We start from the raw sequence: 18,684 nt of genomic DNA, 5'->3' as shown, positions 1-18,684 counted from the left end.
CATGAAGTCATATCTTCATGATTTGATTTTACTCCTCATTATTTTCTTTTACAGTAGCTTTCAGAGCTGTAAAGAGTCTGGAATGCATCTGCCTCTGTATGTGCACGTGTTCTTCAGGCTTAATACTTCTGACTGAAGGCTTTGTCAGTCATGGTTTACTTTCATAGCACTATTATCCTTCACATTTCTCAAAGTTTATTTTAAAGTTATATGGAATCAAATACCTGCAAACTTTTACCTACATTTAAAAAAACCCAAAAGGTATCAAGGCCTGTCTCCTACAGACTCCTTTAAGTCCTTTGTGATATGTTTCATCCTGCACGTTTACCAAGCAGTGGAAACCTGTCAACATTTTTTGAGGCTAAAGGGAAGACCTGCAGACAGTGGGTGCCTAAATACTGGTCAATCTTTCAAACTTGAATTGGTGCTCCCTTGCATCTAATCAAGTTTACAGTTCTTGTTAAAAGCAGGCAGCAATGCTTTTAAATTTTTATTAACATTTGTCAAACTATATGCACAATGAATAATTAAATGTATTCTCAGAACCTACCTATTAGCATTTTTAAAGTTTTTTTGGTGTTTTTTTTTTCTCTTACAACATCCCTTTGATTTATTGTTCCTTGCAGTTTGGATAGGACCAATTCACAATTTTTGTTTTACATTTCTTTTGTTGTGAGTTTTTTTCAGTATTTAATATGATCAAGAGGCTTTGACAAGTAATTAGGCTGACTGTGGCATCAGACTTCAGCTGGTGAGAATGTAAGAAGATTGTTAAGAAGACCTCTTCATAAGTAGCTACTTTTTGACATTTCAAAGACATACTTGAGCAATTCAATAAACCTGCATTTCAGATATGCTAATGATCTGTAATAAACTAAAGGCTACAAATAGTGCTTTGTACTAGATGAGAGTCATTATGATTTGCTTGTTCCTTCCTAGGTTTTTTTAAAGTTACTCCTTGTGAAAATTATAAAATCGATGTGATGTATTTATGACACTTGCTATTTCAGAAAGTTTCTGGAGATTAGGTGTAGCATCACCACTGTTAGATGATATTCGATGTCACATCAACTTTCAGCTTGGACACCTTGTAATTCTTCTGTCAGCTAACTCACTGCAGAAAGTGAAGTTACTCTCTCATTTTCTTACCAGTAAACTCACACAGCCCTGCACAGGCTGTTCTGTCATGTTCATCCTGAGGGCTGCAGCTCCTCTCCACCTCCTGTGTTGGGTGTCTGGGACCACAGGCTCTCCAGCACAGCCTGCACCATGGCCACCTCCTCACACAGTGCTGCTGGTAGCTCTCAGTCTTGCCATTGCCCTCCATGGGTTACAGGGGGACATCCTGCATTCTTGCCACAGATTGCAGAGGAGTCTCCAGTCTGGCACTGCTCCTTCCTTCCTCTTCTGCACAGTCACCTCCATCTTGTAGCACTCCTCTACCTTCTCTTCTGGCTCAGATTTTGATTCTTAAATAATGATTGCAGAGGTGATGGAGGTGGGTCCACCTCAGAGCCAGGAGATATTTTGGGAACTGCTTACTGGGACCATCACTGCAGCTCCCTCCCCCTATTACCAAACAAAAAGTGGATCCACACAAATCCATGACAATGAATGGGTTTTTCTGAGGGTTTTTTTTCTTTCTTCACCCCTTTTTTTAAAAAGGTTCTTTTTACCTTCTTGAGATTTGATCACTGTGTTCAGTCATGTGAATCTCAGCTTTCTTGTACAACTCTTAAGTTCATATCAAGATCTCAGACTTCCTAGATAATTATTCAGGATCTTGAAGACTCAAGTGTCCAGGTATTATCTTTGTTTCCAGATAAAGCCATTGGGTTTTGTTACTGATGCATTAACTGGTGTCTCTTACAGTGTTTTATCCTACAGACATGTTGGATCTGAGCTATGTGGGCTTATTTCAGCAATAGCGTTTCGTGTGTTACTCCTTTTATCTACAGATCCTTGGAAGAAACTGTCTTGTTTCAAAGTAGCTGTCTTTGTACTAAAATGGTCAGGTTAAATGTGCAGTCCAGTTTTTTTCCCTAAGGAGATGGTCTAGCAGATTCAGGTTGAGATTGGCAGGAACAGTTGCATGAAGTAAATGGTTCATATTAGAAAGGAACTGAATGAAAATGACAACTTTTTTCAAGTCGCCATTCAGGATCTGTTTCCTTAAGGATGTTTTGCTTGTGCTGTGGGGAAGAGGCCAGCAGTTTGTGCTGTGGTCACCACAGAGCAGTAGCTGGTGGATTCTAAGTCATCCACAGCTCCCATACCTATGGCACTCAGGAATGCCACTGCTTCTCTGCAGTATGAAACACTTAGCATCTTCCCATATCCTATCCTACCCCAATGCTACATCCTGGGGATTTGATCGGAAGAAGGGATCATCCAAGGCAAGGATCATCAAGACCTACTGCCAGTCTTTGGTGCATGAGTAGCTTTGTATTGGAACAATGGAAGAAAAATATTTTGTGTTAAAAAAAAAAAAAACCCAAAGAAAACCCTAACAAAAACAACAAAACCAAACAAAAAACTCCAAACAAACAAAACCCTACAAGTAGGAGGCTGGATTGTGATCTTCCTTTTTTTCTTTGTTTTAATGACTGTTTTTTTACTTCAGATGTTCACATTCTTGTTTGATAACTGGTGATTGACAGTTTTTCAAAGTTAATACTGTTGCCACAAGAGTTTTTTGGCACTCTCTCTTGTCATGATAGTGTTGCATTTTGAAGTCTTCAGAGTTAAGTTTTATTTGAGACAAATGTAATGAAACCAAGGAGCTTTGTGTGGCACAGAGGAGAGGATACAGCACAGGGCAGCTCACAGGAGTGAAGTGTGCCAAATTGCAAGCTACACTCAAGCAAGCAACAGCTGTGCAGAGGGCAGTTATGAAAATTAACCTGCTGATACTTTATGCAGTCAATAAGAATTTAGCATGAGAATGAGTGAGAAATGAGTTTTTGTTGTAGTTTTAATGATGGTTATCTCAAAGTTGCATATATAAAGCCAGATTTTTGTTTAAGTAATTAAGGGCTTTTTTTATTCCTTCTATATGTTACTTCTATATATTACCCTGTCTACATGCACAAAAGTAAATACTTTCAGTGTTGTTACTTCTTGGATTGATGGAAACAATTTTGACCTGTAACAGAAAGTAAAATGTCTGTCCAGCATTGTGAATTGCTGTGTAGAGCAAGTACTGAATTCCACATACACAAATAAATGCATCGATAAAAGGATTTCTTCAGATTCATTGAGTTTTGGATCCCAGCCCATCTTCATTCTTTCAGTTTATGGTTTAGAAAAGCAATTAAAGCAGCTTAAAGTCAGAGGTGCTTTTAACATTAAAAATGTTAATTGTAAGAGATGGAGTTCAGTCTCCACCTCCAGTTGCTCTTCTCCTCAGAGTCTAGTTAAATTAGCAGTTCCTTTGGGATAACAGCAAGCTCCATTTTCTTCCTGAGTTCTAATGGTCTGTACTTCCTTCAGCTTGCCATCAGAAATTGTTCAGTAACATCAGTCAGTCAGTGCTTAAAATGAAAGTTTCTAAGAGTTATTTTGTAGCAGCTAAAACTACTTGAGTGAGATAACAATACTGAGATAGTAGCTCATCCATCCAGGAAAAGAGTGGGACAAAAAGCTGATGCTGTTAAAAAAAAACCCCAAACTCACAAACACAACCAGAAAAAATACCCCAAGCCACTAACAGTTTGTGTTAACATCTGTTAAGAGTAGTTTTAGAGGGAAGGGAGGATGAAAAATTTTCTAGACTTGACATTTTGAACAGTGATATTAATTGGACTTTTGATTCCACTCTCCAGTTAGTCACTTCAGCTCTCGGTCCTTCTCAGCCAGGTTGGCAAGGTGGTTGTATGCCTGAGAGAGAATAGATTGCAAAGCTGAAGGCTGGGAGTTCTTAACTGTTAGGTATAAGTCCTCGTGTTGCCTTATGGACTTATTCACATGTAAAACTGAAGAATCTGAGACCACTGGATCACTATGTGCAAGCTCTGAGTAAGGGATGAAGTTCATGAGTGACTCTCAAAAACAAATACTGCATACTGCACTTGTTTTGCATGTCCAGCAAATTTATTCATGTTGTAACTTAGATGTAGGTCTCTTGACCCTATCTTCTTACCTGTATTCCAAAGGATTCTGTAGAAGGTAGACTTGGATTTAGGACTTTGGTTCATTCTTTGACATTGGTATGTGTATTGATGAGTTTAGTATACTTGTGTGAACGTCAACATGGAGATGTAGTGGAACTTATCAGACTCACTGACAAATGTCTGTGATCTCTGCCCACACCTTGAGTGCCTTCAGTTAGAGTTTTGGTTGCAGAATTAGCAGCATCAATAAAGCTCAATGTTTCCTGCTAAATGTAATCTAGCTCTATAATAATTGGTTTGCGAAGTGACCAAAATATTAAACCTATCTGTTTGAGTTGGCATTTTCTGCCATCACTTTGTCGCTAGCCAAATATTGGGCTGTAGTCTCATCACTGCTGAGTATTCAGCTATCATGAATTTTCAAGTTATTACAAATAAATTATATGATAGTGTAAACATGCTGCCCCTAATGGTATTTGTGGTATTAAAAAGCTTGCTCAGAGCTGAAGTCTCCACACTGACTCAGAGGTAGAGAGTGTTTAAATGTACTTCTTTTTTTCACACACCCTTTTTCTTTCTCTTGGAACTGTTGCTTCTTACAGGGGCTACGATGACCCCATCGAGACAGAGATGGTTGAAGAGAGGATACCTTACCTTCATGGTGGCTACGCAGCACCACTGGCACAGCCAGAGAGGGGAAGCATGGCTAGCATTGACCGTCTGGGGAAGCGCTCCCCCTCTATTGACAGCATCCGTAAGGACCCCAGGTGGAGGGACCCTGACCTCCCCGAAGTAATTGCCATGCTCAGCCACCCTATTGATCCCGTCAAGTCTAACGCCGCAGCCTACTTGCAGCACTTGTGCTATGAGAATGATAAAATCAAAAAGGACGTGAGGCACCTGAAAGGGATCCCCATCTTGGTGGGCCTGCTTGATCATCCAAAGCCAGAGGTCCATCGTAAAGCCTGTGGGGCTCTCCGAAACATCTCCTATGGGAAAGATAACGAAAACAAGGTGGCTATAAAGAACTGTGATGGGATCCCTGCCTTGATCAGACTGTTGCGAAAAACAAATGACATGGAAGTCAGAGAGCTAATTACAGGTCAGTGTCTGTAGTTTTGGTTTTTAATGCATTATTCTTTAGAAGTGTTCTTTCAGCCTCAGGAACAGCATTTCTCGAGATTAGAGCATTGAAGGAGAATCTTGATCGCTGGCTGCAGCTGCTTCTTAGGCATTCTCCCGCCACAGACATGCTGCAGCTAAAGGCAAATGTGCCCTTCAGGAGGAAATGGAGATCATTTGTGTCTATGGCACACTCAGGCTTCTCTGGCTGCTGAGATGGATGATGCTTCTTGGATGTAGCATGCAGCTGCATGTGGTTGGGTTCACTGAAGCCTAAATGAGTTATAGCAACTTCATTGACAGGTAATTTGTAGTGTGGTTGCCCTCAGCATGTTATAATCATGAGGTAAGATATGCTAATCTAAAACTTTCCTTGTTAATATCTTATAAAACAATGCTGCTGCCATGTCTTCACTGTTTCATATTGATAGGACAGTCAGCCTCTTCAGGAATGTTTTCAGCCCCTGGTGCTGGGGCCTCTGAGGCTGTGTATAAAGTTGCAACACTTCTGGGGTGGAAAAATCAGATTTTAATGAGAGTAATGAGAGTCTGCTATTGAGATGCTATGGACAGATAGTTTGCTTGTTACAGTCAACAGAAAAGGGAACATTGCATTTTGAAGTTACTGAGTTTGTGTATACTTTGCAGGGAGTTTCCAGTCACTTAAAACTCCATTATTCAACCTCTTTTTTTTTAAACTCAGTCTTGGACATCGTCCAAAAAGGAATAATAAAGTACATGACAAGTTTTAAAGTTCTGCCATTAAATGGAGAAGGGTGGTGAAGTATGTCAGCTCTTAATTTAAGGAGAAATACGCTGTTCAATGTCCCATAACTCATGAGTGAAATAGATTTCTGAGAAGCAGCAGGGGATGTTTGGATGGAAACCAGGGCAGTTGAATCCAACTTCAGTGCCAGAACAGAAGTTCTCAGAAAGTTTTGTGTGTGAAAATGGATCCAGGGCTGAAACTGGTTTAGCTGCTGTATCAGTGTTGTGTTGTCCAGGCAGGCTCTATGGCAGACATGAGTCAAGTCTTTAGAAGTAAATATCATAATTCTATAATGACCTCAAACTATGGTAGTTTCTCAGTTTTTTACTGGTAATCATAATTCTCTGAGATGAACTTGAGTGTTCCAACTCTTTCTCAGCCTTTATAGGATATGTAGCAAATGAGATATAAATATACACTGTAGAAACTAGCAAGGATATTTCTCTAGTCCTTTACCGGTGAGCTGGAAACCAGCTTTGATTGCTGTCTGTGCTTTCATTCTTAACACGGAAACTCCAAAATGGTATTTATGTTCCATTTGTTGGTATTTATGTTCCATTTGTCACACTCATGTAGTATGATGGTAGACTTTTTTTCAATATAAAGCATATCTGTTTATTTACTGTTCTAGTTTACTCAAAATTCATTTCTGGGATGCTGAGGAGGAAGAAATGTTTCTTTAGTTTGAAATAAGAAGCCAATCTATAATTTTCTGTGAAGGAGTAGCACTATAATGCTGAGCAGTAATTAGCCACTTTAGAGATGGCCAAACCAAACCAAATGTTTTCACCTTTCACTCTAAATGGTGATTGCTTTGATTTCCACTTGATTAATTAGTTTTACAGTTCAAATGCATTTTATTTGACAGTAGCTCCTGCTAATTAAAGGTAGCATTTTTATTCCACTTCAGTTTTTTGCTATTTCAGTTCTTTATTTTCCCTTACTGAGGAACACCAGGAATACTGAGGGCATTAACCTGAACAGATGTCCAGCAACAGATGATGTGCATTTAATTGCCACCTAACCAGGAATAATTTCATTCCACTTCTAAAGTGATAGCATCAGATCCGGTATGAGACATTCAAGCATCAATACAGAAGAGTATTTCAGCAATGCCTCTGACTGATGCTGGTGTACTTGCAGTCAGGGTTCAAAGTCTCTGCTGATAATGTGGAATTGTTTATTTGAAAAATGAGCTCCAGAAGTCAGCAGAGAGAAACAAGAGGCAGCTTGAAGTGCAGTGGAGCATTCAGCCAGGACTACTACAAAAGGACAGTGTTTTGCAGCCTCAGAAACTCAGATCACAATTCCAATGTTGTTGTGGTAGATAACTTGAGTTCCTATCGGGGTACTTTTCCCTACCTTTGTCATGAAAGTCTTTTATTCTGTCTGGATTGAAATGTCTGGGACTTCTGTAGCAATGAAAAAAAAGGGGGGGGAGGAGGGTCGGAGTGGGGGAAGAAAAGCCAACAGCATATGCAGTTTGCCTGTTTATTTCTTTTAATGGGCTGCAAATTGAGGTTTGGTGTGACACATTGATTTTTCTGTGGTTTAATAGTTCTTTAAGTCCATACTGACTCCCTTTCAAAAACTGAACAATAACCATCAGTTGGCCATTCTAGATGTGGACAACTAATAAAATAATTTTGATTTCCAAGGAAATTTAAGTGATTTTAAGAAATTTAAAGAGGTCAGATGTCTGAATTTAAGAGCACTTTCAGTCTTCCTTCTTTGGCTGTGGGGGACTGCCTGTCTGCAGGACAGGAGGTAACGAGGGAGCATACAATAAGACATGTTATTTGCAACTGCGGAGAATGCTTTCTGGCAAAAGAGAGAATCATTCTCATCTAATTTTGGGAGTCAGTTTTTGGCTTTGGTACAGCTCCATGGCCTCTCATTTATTTGATGGTCTGATGCAGCAGCCACAGCTGTCCAGAACAGTATGAATCAGGCCAGCCAGCTGGTCTGGTCAGTGGGTTAATGGAGTGGAGAAAAAAGCCTTACCAATATGTTAAAAACCTATATGAGGTAGATGCAGTGGCAAGGGAGCATGAGAGAAGAATCAGATGTGTGACAGTGCTGAATGAGTGAGACTTGATGTGTAAGAAGTGTGTTCACTTGACTACTTTAGAGAATATATGTTTTGGAGAGCTCAAATTAGACAAACAGATTAACATGCAGGTTTATACTCAGCTTTTTTCTACTGGTACAACACTACTGCCAGATGAAGCAAGTCTGTAGCTTTTTTCTTTCAGATAGCATTGATTTTTTTGCAGAATTTGAAAACTCTTTCTTGGTTAATGTCATCTCTGTTTTATCAGACATTCTTGATATACCTGCAAATGGCACTAAAACATGATGTCACTCAAAGTAAGACAGATCTGTGCAATGTTTAATGGTATCTTCAAAACTGAAGATACACTCACAAAATACCACAGATCTCACTTTCTTTTAGAAGTGTGTACAAAATGTCTCCCATTTACTGCACTGAAAAAATCTTGATTTAACTGTTAGTGTCCATAGATAAGTAATGAGTAGACTTATGATGAGGATTGTTCATCAGAATTCTTCCTTGCATCCCTTTCTAGTCTTGGAGCTGTACTGCTGAACTTGGAATGGATCATTTTCTTGAGAAACTGAGAGAAATGAGGATTAGGCTGATAAGGAATTAATCTGTTCTGATTGGGAAAGCTGCAAAAGTTTTGCCTTCAGTGATAAGGGGTTTTTGTGAAGGAAATGTTCCCATCTGATATGCAAGAACAAAATTCTATTATATTCTTTGAAAAGCAATCAGAAGTTGGTAGACTTAATGAATAATTTTGTTCTTTGTAAGAACAGTGAAAGCAACTTTGTTGTTAATGATGTTGCACTGATTTTAAGTGATGCAGAGCATGATTTTCCTGATGCTCCATGTTGCCTAAGTGATTTTAATTGCAAAATGATTGACCTTCAAAATGCTCTGCAGAGGAAATATTTTGATGTAATACTATAATAGAAACTTGCGGAATTGATCAGCTTGCCCAGAATTCATACCTCCTGGGCATTTGTGTATCCTAATATTCTGTCAGCTGATCAGACACTAACTTGTTTTAGAAGTACCATGCTGTCTGGAACTTTCTGATTACTAATGAGCTTACTCCTTTCATTTTTTCTATTGGGAGGCTTGTCAGGAGAAGGTACTTTTTTGTTGTGTATCCTGCTACACAGTAGTTCATGTTGAGGTTCTCAACTTGACCTCAGTTTAACTTGGAGAAGCACAGCTCCTATCTTCAGAACTTAGAATAGTACAAACAAGTCTGTTAAATGCATACAGGGCCACCATGCAGGAAGTCCTTGGTGAATACAATGCAGAGTGCTTTATTTTTCCAGACAGTAAATGATTGATGTGGATCATAAATAAAGAGTTAAACAGATTCTAATTTCTTGGTGACATTGGATTTTTGCAACTAAGCAAGCATAGCAGGAAAATATTTCCCCTGGATTTTAGAAGGTAACATTGTGTATGTGTTCTGCCAGAATTTCTTTAGAAATCTTTCACAACTCCAGAGGCAGAGATTTAAGAAATTATAGCTGTGGCACTAATGACTTTAACATTGTATAAATCATATAGTTATGTTTACTGGTTTATTATATTTTTATATTCAGTTATATTTCTATTTTACTATATTTTTGCAGAAATAAGTATTTTTGAGATTAAAAACTGTAGCTACTGTTCCTGCTTAACATGCTGATGCTAAGAGTAGAAAGAATGGCTGTAGTTAGAAATAAGTATTACAAATAGTATTATGAATAAAGATTGATCATAATTGTAATCATCCTCTCAGAAGTAATGGTTTGTCTTGGTTTTTTTAGTCTCAAAATTCATGCAATGTGTGGTTAAAAAGGCAAATATTTGTAGTGGAAGAATATGGAAAATTTAGGTAAATTCATTTCCCTTCTGCTGTTAGTGGCTTGATTCCTCTTGAGTGCTATTCATTTGAATTGACTAAACTTGGAGGTTTCCAGCTAGTTAGATGATTAGTGTGTTACACTAATAGAGACAGGGAGTTATTTTTAAAGGTGGGTGGCAAATTTATAGGGATTTTCTTTTTCCTTCAGATGTTGTTTTACACAGCTAAAACCTATAGTCAGATCTGAAGTTTGTTCACTTTGAGTTTTTTAAGTTTCTGTGGCTGTCACTATCAGTTTCTTTTCTGTAGAATTTGTTTCCTAAAGAGCTGAAAGGATGCTTGGATTTAGACCTCTTTTCATAATTTTGAATAAGAAAAATGTATTCTAACTGCTTATATTCTGTGCCTTTTCTTATGGAATATTTTCCCAATGAAGTCAATGTCAAATCTGAGGATTTCTTCTGTGTCTTTGAAACCACAAGATTCCTTCATCCCTGGTTATCTTGGACTACCTTTGGTTAAGTGCTATGCATTTTTCTTCACTGAATATAGTTCAACAGAGGGATTCTTTTTGTTTTTTTCTCATGCAACATTCAAGGAGAATATTATAGGTTTAGATGTTTTGACCTTTTTTATGGTTTTAAGAGTTTGTTCCTTTTTTTAACGTCTTCTTCATGGTTTATTGGTGTTTTGTATGAAACATTGGAGAGATGGAAGATGGATGAGAAATGGGAAAGCCTATAAACTGTTGGATTGGGGTTTTTTTCCAAGGAAGATGTAGGAAAGGCATCTCCGTTCTCTTGTAGCCACTCAATGAGATGGACAGTCAAAATACTTTTGTCCAAAATGGTTTATTGCATAAATTGCAATTGGCCTTATAATTAAAATTCTGGATGAGCATGTCTAAGAGTTGCTTTTGTTAGGGGCAGGTAGTTGTCTTGATCTGGATGGGGTTGCTAGCATCCTGAAGCTGACCTGTGTGTGGTGGATTGACAGGTTAGTGCTGTTTTCAGTGTCACAGTCTACTTAGAGTACTTTGGAGTCCTATTTGCATTTACTCACCTCAAATAACTACTGGTGAATGAGAATATAGCAGAAGAGTGTGTTCAGAGGTGATGACTTCCTATCTTATGCATTGAGAGGCAGAAAAGGTCTTTACTCTTAAGTACTGCTCAGCAGTAACAAAAACATCCCTGAGTTATCAACACTGTTTGCAGCACGAATCCAAAACATAGCCCAATAATAACTACTATGAAGAAAACTAATTCTACCCCAGCCAAAACCACACATCATTGTTTGGTGTTTAGCAGTGACAATGGGTGATTTATTGTAATGCATACAAAGGGAAAATTAATTCACGTGCCACCTATACAGTCTTGTTTGAAAGCTAGAAAAAGTAGGTCATAAAAATCTCATACAATGTGTTGTCTGTGGAAAGCAAGGGCAATAGGCCAAAAAAAGAAACATGTTTGTATGGTTTTAGAAAAAGACTGAAAGAAACATTCTGGTGTTCATTCTGTTGTGTGCCTCAGAGTTTCTTTATTAATTAATATGGCCTCCTAAGTCAGAACAGATGCCTGGGTTTTGTAAAGATCGCTTTGAATATGAGACACCGTGGTGTTTAACTTCCAAGGCTCTGCTAATCATCAGCCTTTGAAGTTATCGTCCAAGTGCCAGTCACTGCTTAAATGGAGATAAAATTCCTGCCCTGACCTGGTACCTGTCACAACCCTATATGGATAATGCTCTGATATTAAAGTAGGACGTTTGGCATTTGACACTTCTGACTCGTGGCAGTGAACGCCTGAGTGTGAAGGAGAGTTCCCACGAGATAGCTGCCTTTGTTCTATTGGAGGTGGCTGCGGTGGCTCTGGCAGTTCTCCAGCACGCTGGATCATTGCACAGCAGCAGACTCCCTTGCTACTACATGCTTGCCCTTGACTGACAGGGTCCAGCAAGTCCATGTGTTTCTTAGACTGTGACAAAAGTAACACATGCAAAATTTTTTTCCAGTCATCTTTGAAAAGTGTAGGATATAAAACTTGGAGTGATAGAAAGGGACTGAAACAAAGGTTGCACCTTTGTCCTTTTGGGTTTTGCTTTAGGTGGGTGTACACTAAGAGGCATCTACTATTTGCACTGTATTATTATTCACAGTTATAGTAGCACAGGAAGCCTCAAGTTAATATTGTATCCCCTTAGGAAATAAGTGTGTTCTGGGGAACTTAGCTTTTCTGTTTGATATATCTGAAATTTTGCTAGTCTTCAGACTTTTCCTTGGAGATCAAAAGTGTGCGTCTGACCCCCTCCAGTAGTTTTCATACATTGTGTATAGGCTGAGCCCATACAGAAATTATCTCCAAACTGGCTGTCCTGTTTCACTCCTAACTCCATGAGCAATAGCTGTCAGGACACGCTGGGAAATTGTATGACTTACCTAAGACTAAATATTTTACAGTTGTAAGGCTCTTCTTCTGTTGTTCTGATGTTTTACTTCTGTCCACTTTGGCTCATAATTGAGGTAAAAATAGAGGGACAGTGGAGTTATCATTCTCAGCATCTTCAAGGAATCGTATGCTTGTGGCACCAGGTAATTTGAACTCAGATATTGTCTGCAACAAGCAAATGTGAACGTAAATAATAAAGAGAAGTCAGGAATGAATTCTCTTCTGTAGAGGATAAGCATAAGATCAATGATCCTCCATAAATTCATTTCTTTTTTTAAGACTTGCTCAATATACTTGTCTGCTGCACCAGATGAATTTTTACTTTTTGAGGCATATCTAGACTTGAAATGGTAACAAAATTTGTGTACAGCAGAAAAATCCTATTAATCTCCAACAGCACATCACATTTATGCACTCTGTTGTAGGACTCAATGACTTCCAACAATATCCCTGCCTTTTTAGAAGCGCTTCCATGCCTTTCGAAATAGTTCTGTTGCAGCAGCTGTAGGATTTTCCCTAAGCTATGTGTTAGTCTGACATCCCTGCCATTCTATGATTCTGTGATCTCATTAAGTGGTTCTGCCTTTTTGTTTAGTTTTATGATTTAACTTTCTAACAATTCGCTGTGAATCTTGTGATTCTATTTCATCTAGAGATTTTTAGTACTATTATTAAATAGTTATTATTCATTTGTATAGTAATCACTGTTTCTTCTGCAGGCACCCTGTGGAATTTATCCTCCTATGAGCCCCTGAAGATGGTCATCATCAACCATGGTCTGCAGACACTTACCAATGAGGTGATTATACCTCATTCAGGTTGGGAAAGTGAGCCAAATGAGGACTCAAAGCCTCGTGATGCTGAGTGGACAACTGTCTTCAAGAACACTTCTGGTTGCTTACGGTAAGGCAGAACTGTGGAGTGTTCATCTGGTCACCATGTCCTGTGTTTAGGATAGTATTAAAATTATTTCAATTTGAAAAGAATCATATGTCTCTAGTTTTGGCAGAGATATCCCCATTCCAGTGGCTGTAATAGAAATGCTTGAAGATGTTTACCTACCACAACCTCTCTTGTTGTAGGGCTCATCACTGTTGGTCTGGTGGAGTAGATGTGAAGAGTAGGTTGTTTTCCAGGTTAGGGGAAGTGGATCTATATAGGGTGGTATGTAGTACCTGGGAGAGTTGCCCAGGTAACATAAAGCTAAGCACCAAAAGAACATTTTTGTAATGCAAACTGTGCTGCAGATATTGAGGATCACACGTGCATTTGTCTGTCATACTGTGGTCAGTGGGCTGTTTTACAGATTTCCAATCAAACCATTCTCTTCTTGGTTTTAGGCTTTTTCTTATCAAAAGACATTTTTATGCAGATGCTGGGTAACTGGTTTCATGGAATTACACTAAGCCTGGAGCATGGATCCAATTTTAGCCACAGACACTTTTGTGGACACAGTAACTAAGCTAAACTAACTGAAGACCTATGGGAAATGAGTTACGAAGCTGAACTCCTGACTATTTAGGAACATCTTTATAACATTCTGTGTAAAAGAGCCTTTTCTAGTTAGAAATTGTATTTGCATTTGAGAACACTCTGAGAGTAGGACCGTAGATGCAAGAAGATGGGGTCAGTCCTAAGGCAGTCTGAAAAACCTGAAGAACCAACATTCCTTAAACACAGAGTCTTTACTTCTGCTTTCGTTGAGATAGAGATGCTCTGTGAGGTTCTCTGGCTTTATGATGAAGTCAATTAGTTTGAACAAAACTAATAAAGATTTGGCATCATACCTTCTGTTGTTCTGAAATATACTACTGTCAAATTTCTACTGATTAACGCTTCTTCAGAAGTTGGTTCATTTCTGGTTCATGAGCTTGTGGTCTCTAAATTGCAATAACTACTCCCCTGAGTAACTCCATGAATGGAGGAAGTAATGAAAAGTGTTCTGAAAAGCTCCATTACTAAAATTATTTGCAGTCCCACTGGAAACTAAGGTCCTTTAAGTAGACTCCAGACATCATCATTTTTTACTTACCAGTGTCTCATTTTCTGATGGTGTTCTGCAAGAGGAAATTAGTCATGGTGAGGGATAAAAGGATTATCTGAATGAATATGAGATTCTCCAGTAAATGTAGACAATAAATTAATCATTAGTAGGCTAACCTAATCCATGTCATAAATTTTAAGTAGAATGTGGATCCACTTGAACTTCTACATTCCAGGATGCTTTGGGAGGGTGTTTTTTTTGTTCATTTGGTTGGGGTTCTTTTATTTTAAGGTATGAGTTTTACAGGACGTGCAAAACCTTGTGCCACTTTGGACATTGTACTCTTAAGACTAATGAAGAAGAAAATGGGGCATAGGAGAGCTGTGATACATGAGTTAGAGAATTTGACCTTTTGGTAGTTAAAAGTGGTCTTGATGCACTTGAAATGTGTCAGGACAGCAGCTAGTGAATAGTGACTGCTTCTGTTGCTGAAGGGGACAATTATATTTCAGTCCTTTCCTCTATAGTCTCTGCTGTCACAGTCACGTGGGGCAAGGTGATTTCATGCTTGAAAATAGTTGTTTAATGTAAACATTATGACAGATTAGCAGGGAAAAGTTAATCTGAAAAAGGTTGTTTGTCAATGTCTCTCTTGTGCTGTGGAGAGAGCAACCTCTTTTATAGGAAGATGGGAGAACCCTCTTGCTGTTTCCTTACTTCTTTCAGTGGGATCAAGTGAGTCCAGGGCAACAAGGATCCAGGAGTAGGGAAGATGGAGCTGCCTTTCAGTTGATTGACCTTGTTAGCGTATTGATGATGTTACATACCTTTTGTAGAGCACTTTCAGACCTAGAGTTAGAAATGGGCATACTACTGTTAGAAATAATTTTGCACTGTTTGTTGAAGTCCTCTGCAGCTCATCCTTAAAAACATCAGCAAGATGAAATAGTTAACACCAACAGAGAACAAATTGTTGCAGCCATCTGTCTGGCAGGCATCAGTGTTTAAAAACCTTTTTGCCTACTCGTCTCTCATTGACATAGTATCTGGTCCTAGAAATTAAATTTTCCATGAATGGAGCTTACTGCAGACTACAGACTGTTTACCAATTTGATATTTAATTGGGAGGCAAGTCCTTTTGATGGTGTGCCAACCTCCTTTTGTCCTCTTGGGAGGTGAGCCTCAGGTGTGTGCTGCCTTGTCTTCCAAAACGACAGAGAGAATCTTTGAACTTCTGAGATGTCAGATGTCCTTGCAGTTCAGAAGCAGAAGACAGGCACTACCCACTGTTATTGCAGTATCATTTTTTCAGTTAATGAAGTTTATCAACAGATGTGAGTGAGTTTGTTTCAAACTCAGTAATTCACAGCATGAACTGCCAGTTAATTGTCCCTTCTTTTTTTTATTTTGTTCTTAATCTAGGTCTCTTCTTTGGCAATGTTGAGCCTTGGAAACACTTTAAAACGATTGAAAACAAGTAACAACAGAAAAAAACAGCAAAACCTCAATACTTATTTGCCTTTACCTCTTCAATTACTGATCATCCCTTTGTCCTTCCCAGTGCTGTCCTCTCAGCAGTACCTCTTTTCCCCCTGTGTAATTTAAATCTCGCTTCTTCCTTTGGGAGTTCAGGTGCTGGTGTGTGTTCAGGTCTGAGTAGGTCAAGCTGATTTGTATCCTACTTAGTCAACTTGGCCTGTGTCTGTTTAAGGGTGGATTAATGTCTGGTAGTAGCAGCACAGACAGTGTAGTGCTGCAGGCATGTGTGGGTTGGAAGGATGCTTTAGCAGAGAGGTCAGTAATTGGGGCCAAAATCTTAACAGACATCTGTACCTGCACCAGAGTTTCTTTACTTGGGAATTAAGTTTGCAAGATAAGAGGCATGATCCATGCACTCTCTTGCCCCTTAGCCAAAGCGAAGGTAGCTGACTGGCTTTGTATAGCTTTGATTTCTACCTCCCTTCTGAACTAACAAAAATCCATCTGTGATGCTTGATGTTGATTTCAGTCTGTATGGCCAAAAAACTTGTGCTGAGGAATGGATCTGTCTAAGCTGCTGTTTTATGAAGCCCTGTGCATGATACTGAGTAGCACTGGATCTGACTATTTACAGGCTTGAAATTAGAGAAACTGCAACTTTTGTTATCAAGAAAGCTACTGAAATACAGTCTATTTTTGCTGTGAGTTAAATAACTCTGGCGTTGCTTGTGATACTTGGTCCATATCAAGCTACGGTAACTAACTGACAATGTGTACATAGCTACAATAGCTAACTGACAACATATACGTAGCCAGTAAGAAACAAAGGAAGAAAAGGCAAGTAGTTGAAGTTTGCAGAGCTGTGTTTAAGGGCTTCTTCTAATGTCAAACCTTTTGTCATGGTTGTGGCTGTTGTAGGGATCTTTTGAATCCTGATATCATCTAGAACATGACGAGTGAATTTTGTGTGCAATCCTGCTCTATATTTGGCTTGCCAAAAACCCTTAAATGTTTTGGGAGTCCTGTATATACCTTTGCAAAATGGTATAAAAAGACTTGGCAGTACAGCCAATCTGCAAACGATCTGATAATGAAATGTATTACTTTCTTTTTCTCTAATCTTTACCAAGAAAGACCAAAGTTTTCAGACACAGCAAGTGATGATAATTCTGCTTCCAATTTTCATCCTGACAGGGAAAAATATGTTTTCTCTCACATTGTTGTGTTTTGTTTCTAGGGACAGACCCAATATGATGACTGGATCTGCAATACCCATTATAATTTTACTACCTAAAATAGTCATGAGCCTTGTGATAGATGCCACCTTGGGTGTAGCTTTATAAAAGAAAGGTTCTTACATTCTGATGAACCCATGGAGAGAAGTAGGTATGGTGGAAATCTGGAAAGGAACAATAAAAAACAAAGCAAAGATTGATTTATTGAAATAAAGTGGATTTTTTTGTTGTGGAGAAGTAGGAGTGGAGAAGAAGTAAAGGCATTTGCTAGGAGAATCAAATATGCACAGATGTGCCTTTTTCATTTGGGATACAAGTTTCATGTATTTGAGTTGTATTTTATTCTTTTAGATATGTGGAGACTGTCTCTTGTAGTTCCTGTCTTTTTTCTTTTTTTCCTCTTTAAACCCTACTGGGGTTTGCAGTCCAGAAACATTCCTTTTTAAATTACACTCTCTTCCACTTTTAAATAACGTAATGACTTGGTGCATCTTAACAAGGCCATTTTGTGATCCTTCCTACAGCTGACTTAGACATTAAAGTGCTTTAGAAGAGTACAAGTTGAGTTGCTTGCAGGATTGATGAAGTTAAGGCTAGCTCATGTGCACCCAGGCAGTGCCAGAGACCTTTTTGTCTCCAGCTTTCTCCTGAGATGCCCACCTAGTTGAAATGGCAAGTGCCACATCTGTGGGCCAGAGAGCACTGCTACAGTCACACTTGTCTCTTTTGTTTTCTTTGTGTATATCCACCATGAGTCCTAATTCTCTGGAAGCAGCAAGTATTTTAGTGGTTTAAAAATGAAATTCATTCTGGGCTTAATTGCTGTTTTCTGCCTAATTACTTTTAATTCTCCCTTGGATTTTTTCACTTCTAAGAGGGCAGAGTGGAACTTAGTTCCTAAATTGCCAACTTTCTAGTCTGATTCCTGTGCTAAACTGACCTGCTGTCAACAAATGTTAAATGAATTAATTTGCATAGCAAACAGATGCAAAGTGCTCCTTTTTCCAGGGTACCATCTGTAGTTGCAGCATTTCTTGTCAATTCTCCAAGTACACAGAAACTCACATTCACAAATAGCCTCAGGGTTCAGAGACCTGGCTGTGGGTGTAGGAACACAAACAAACTGCACCCGCTTGACTTCCACTAAAACCATTCATTGTTCAAATGGAAATTGCACATAACAGCTTGTCCAACATCGGCTCCTGAGAAGAGAAGGGACAACCTGGCGGCTAGAGCTGTAACGAGACTTGAGAAGTATGGATTTAATTGTTGGTTTGCTACTATTCTGACATAATTACAGGCAAGATTAATGGTATAAACCTTTCTGTGGTCTCATTTTTAATAGCCCTGTCTCCTGCTTTTCATGAGATTCAGGCTCCTGAAGTGCCTGAGTGGATCAGGACTTCACTTACCAATCCTCACTTTGCCATCTTTAATGTGGAATTCTCACCTCTGTCCTTACCTTCCCCTGAAGTTAGTCAATACTAGTACAAGAATTGTGAAGTGGTAGATCCTAGAGACAAGAACTGGGAATAGCAAAGAGTGCAGCCCCATGGAATCAAAAATCTTAGAGTTATGGTTAATGTGAAATGTGATGTTTGAAGACATGACATAATGACTCAGTAGATTCAGAGACAGAAACGTAC

General features: G+C 38.8%; 1 protein-coding gene across 15 annotated transcripts in view; it reads left to right on the top strand.

The window, feature by feature from the left end:
- ARVCF (ARVCF delta catenin family member) overlaps window positions 1-18,684 on the top strand; it is a 268,860-nt gene that overhangs the window by 189,781 nt on the left and 60,395 nt on the right. For all 15 annotated transcript variants that reach the window (XM_062010374.1, XM_062010383.1, XM_062010386.1 and 12 more), the window contains 2 exons: window positions 4,715-5,214; window positions 13,060-13,243. In XM_062010374.1, the coding sequence (XP_061866358.1) occupies window positions 4,715-5,214; window positions 13,060-13,243 (684 nt within the window). The remainder of the gene's footprint in view (window positions 1-4,714; window positions 5,215-13,059; window positions 13,244-18,684) is intronic.

Source organism: Colius striatus, chromosome 17 (genome assembly GCF_028858725.1).
Source record: "Colius striatus isolate bColStr4 chromosome 17, bColStr4.1.hap1, whole genome shotgun sequence".
NCBI lineage: Eukaryota > Metazoa > Chordata > Aves > Coliiformes > Coliidae > Colius > Colius striatus.
The sequence above is the reverse complement of the archived record's forward strand: the minus strand, read 5'-3'. Positions and strand labels throughout refer to the sequence as shown.